General features: G+C 47.4%; 1 protein-coding gene across 1 annotated transcript; it reads right to left on the reverse strand.

Annotated features, from left to right (window-relative positions):
• Positions 1 to 911: 911 nt before the first annotated feature.
• Positions 912 to 2,587, reverse strand: LOC119297781. Its single transcript, XM_037575670.1, has one exon. The coding sequence runs from the start codon at positions 2,585 to 2,587 to the stop codon at positions 992 to 994; it is 1,596 nt and encodes a 531-aa protein (XP_037431567.1). The 3' UTR covers positions 912 to 991.
• Between the last annotated feature and the right edge of the window lie 1,324 nt (positions 2,588 to 3,911).

Here is a 3,911-nt window from a genome sequence, read left to right on the forward strand (position 1 = left end):
CGTCACACCAATCGGCCGGGCCTTCTTCTGAGTAATACTAACATCCAAACGTTTTTTCTTGAAAATGCAACATACTAGCTGGTGGTGACATGCCCGATCAATCAGCTAGCCTTACTATGTAGCATCAAATGAGGATGGTCTCTCATGGAGATTCAGATTACACAGATTCTGATGAAGAGAAAAGGGAACACTGATTCAGATTACCAGCCATTGTAGCTGCAGATTCTTGCCATTCACCAGTTGATGCAGCAGTAAATACTTCCTCCGTCTCGAATTACTTGTCTTAGATTTGTCTATATATGGATGTATCTAGCCGCGACGATGTTGATATGCAGGTTCTGACATTGCCCAACGAAAAAAGTGTATCACCTCGATCGTCGTTTATACATTGGTCCCGATGCATGCAGGTTCAGTTGGTTGTACTAGCTTGGTAGCTCCCTCTCACTCAGGACAAGAGTTACTATAACACCAACTATATTATACCTTGTTAACTCGTTAGATTATAGTACTACTATTTACTACTCCCTCCGTTCCTAAATACTTGTCTTTCTAGGCATTTCAACAAGTGACTACATACGGAGCAAAATGAATGAATCTACACTCTAAAATATGTCTACATACATCCGTATGTAGTAGTCATTTGAAATGTCTAGAAAAACAAATATTTAGGAACGGAGGGAGTAGTACGTACAAAGTGGTTGTTTAAGGCCATGGCGGCTAATCAATGCTCTATATCATACTGCATCTACTAGTTGGTTGCAAATAATTGTTTCTAATTGCTTAATGCATCATACCACATCTACTTGCTTGCAAATAATTGCTGCTAATTGCTTGAGGCAGCTTGTCGTGATTGATTGAGATACAAAGAATTTCAATCGAAATAGGATTGAGAATTTGAGATACAAGGAATTTTACAATGAGACAGAATAGCAAGGCGTACACGTAGAACATGCAGGGTAATGGTACTAGAATCATGTCCGGCTCGTCCTAACTAGCTTGGCTTGAGAGCTTGGAGCGACGACAATATGCCGGCCACTGCAGCAATGATGGAGAGCAGGCCCGCGAGTTTAGTCTTGTTCCTCCCAAGGTAGTGGATAAACCTGGCCAAATCTGACTTTTGGAGGTTGTAGTCATGGATATCTACTATTATGTCGACGTAGAATGATCCGATGCGCATGTTCTTGCCAATGGAAGTGAAGAAATCAAGCGCCTCCTTGCTGGTGAGTCCTCCTCCTTCGATGACATTTTTTTTTTGCAGGTTATGCACGTGCTCTTTCCGGTCCAGCAGCATGGCGAAGAGGTGGAGGTAGGAGCAGACAGCAGACTCGCTTCCAAGAACACTGGGATGGAGGAATTTTGGGGTCTTGCATGACTCGAAGGCCGCCATGTTGACGAGCCATGTCGCATTTGCCTCGGTCAGGTACAGGGGCCGCACGAAGAGTTTGGCGACCTTGAAGAAGCACCAGGTTCTCTTTTCGATCTGCATCTCCACTAGCCCTGCATTTTCCTTGGGTAGCAGAGTGATACCGATGTCGGCAAGCTCGTCAACGGTGATAGAAATTGCCATGGGCTTGTCGTCGTCGTCGTCGTTGGGGGGGATGGGGTCTTCATCGTCGTCGTCGTCGTCGTTGGGGGGGATGGGGTCTTCATCGTCGTCGTCGTCGTCGTTGGGAGGGAGGGGGTCTTGGTTCTTATTTCCCACGATGTAGTGCCAGACGAGCCCGAGGACATGCGGCGGGTGATGGCCGGGAAGTACGTCGATGTTGTCGTCGGGACCGATTTTGTTTTTCAGGCCCCTTCTCATCGCCTTGACGAACGCCTCCCAGGGACAGCTCCTGTCCGAGGGCGCTGGCATGAAGTCGAAGATGGTTTTGACCACGACCCAAGGGATCTGGTTCTCAAGCATCATGATGTCGGTGCGGATGCGCTCGTGGTTGGCGTAGAAATAGCTGTTCAGGGCGTGGTGCATGCCTTTGTCGGGGAGATAATGCCAACGCATGAACTGCACCAAGAAGCAAGCATCAAAGAACATCATCGGCACAAAATCGTCGCGGTGGCCGAATTTCACCACATCACTAGGGTGGTAGAGTCTGCGGGCCAAGCCTGACACTGAGGAGACCTTAGTGTACATCTCCTCGAGTGAGCGGCTCGAGTGCGTGATGCATTGGTCGGCCGCCACATGCTTCACGCTCTCCGCCTCCGAGAGACCGCCCTCCACATACGAGAGACGAGCATGGTGCATAGGGCCGATGGCCACAGTCACCGGCGCCTTGTACCGTGTATCGACATCTACCAGGCTTGGAGGGAACCTGTGCATCTTCTGTTCCATAATTACCAAATAGTTAGCATTGAACTCTTCCACTGCTTCCTTGAACACCTGGATAGGATAACTACGGTCGTTATCGTGTGTGGCTGGGGCTGGGGATGCATACTCAACCACCTGCTGCTGCACTCCGCTATGGCTATCACTATGGCTAGGCAGGGATGTTTGGAAGCTAATCCTATGCTCACTACTCCACGCAGCTGCTGCTTCTTCCATGGACCAACCCGAGTCGCAAGTTACGACCCAAGATGGTTCCATGCTCATCCCCCAGCTGCCCCAAGATAGAGTACTCAAGGAGTAGACTAGCTACCTACCTAAATGCAAACACAGAGTGGCAGAGATGAATCAGCTACTGATTGAGCAAAGAAGCACACAGCCTTGTCACTCCTCTTATAGCCACTTCCGCACATGCTGGTCTCTCTTCTTCGTTCACTCCACTCCACATACGATTTCCACCTGCCACAGATCATTTCCCGGCTGGATGCATGTGTGTCTCGGATTGTATCTATGCACCCCACACACATGGTTAGCTCAGCCTAGGTCCAGAATCTATGGATGGGCAAATGGTGTTGCTTGATGGTACCTATTATTTATTGGTCAATGTACATCTGTCCTACGTTGCCACGGCCGGTCTTCACATGTTGAACTCTATAGTAAGCTTAAGCATGTTTCGTCAAGAGAACATCAGAGACCAACCTCATTTGATGCTATATATTCTAATATTGATATGGTTAGTTGATTGATCTGGCATGCATGTGACAACCAGCTATATCCAAATTGTGTTGCATTTGCAAGATATACAATTTAGATGTATTAGGAAGAAACCACTAAATATTGCGTCTGGTTTGTGTGATGTTTCTTGAAACAAGACAAATTTGTATGGTTGTTTGATTGACGTGATAAGCTGTCATATGATATATTGTATGGTTATACTTGCTAAACAAGCTGTGCTTTCATCACTAGTGGCCAATAATCATGTTCGATCCGTAGACAACTAAATGACGGCCATTTTCCTGAGATCAAGCATCTTATGGTACTTCATGAGTTTATTCCGCAGAAAATTAAGTGTGAGCAAAATAGAGTAGCAGATCGGTTGGCTTTGTATAGTCGTATTAAGAATGCGACTGCTATATGGCTAGATCGTGGACCACCGTGCATAGAGGAACTTTTGCCTCTCGATTGTAACCCTATTTTTATGGAATAAAACTCTTTACCCTCGCAAAAAAAACGCTAGACGCCTGCCGGCCGGCCCAACTATCTGTTTGAACCACCTCATATGTATGGACTAGTGGGCATGCGCACCTAGCCAACAGAAGCAGGACTAGTGGGCATGGGCCTCCGCAATAAACCACCCTTATTCGGCATTCTCTCCGTGCTGCCTTTGTGCCTGACCGACAGAAGTGTGACCTGGCTCGTCAACATGGCGGCCTTCGAGTTATGCAGGATCCCAGATTTCGATGGTACTGATGATGAAAAGTCTGCTGTCTGATCCTACCTCCAACTCTTCGCCATGCTGCTGGAACAGAAGAAACACGTGCATGATCTGTGAGAAAAAGGCGTCATCCAAGGAGGACTCACCAGCAACGAG

Source organism: Triticum dicoccoides, chromosome 1A (genome assembly GCF_002162155.2).
Source record: "Triticum dicoccoides isolate Atlit2015 ecotype Zavitan chromosome 1A, WEW_v2.0, whole genome shotgun sequence".
NCBI lineage: Eukaryota > Viridiplantae > Streptophyta > Magnoliopsida > Poales > Poaceae > Triticum > Triticum dicoccoides.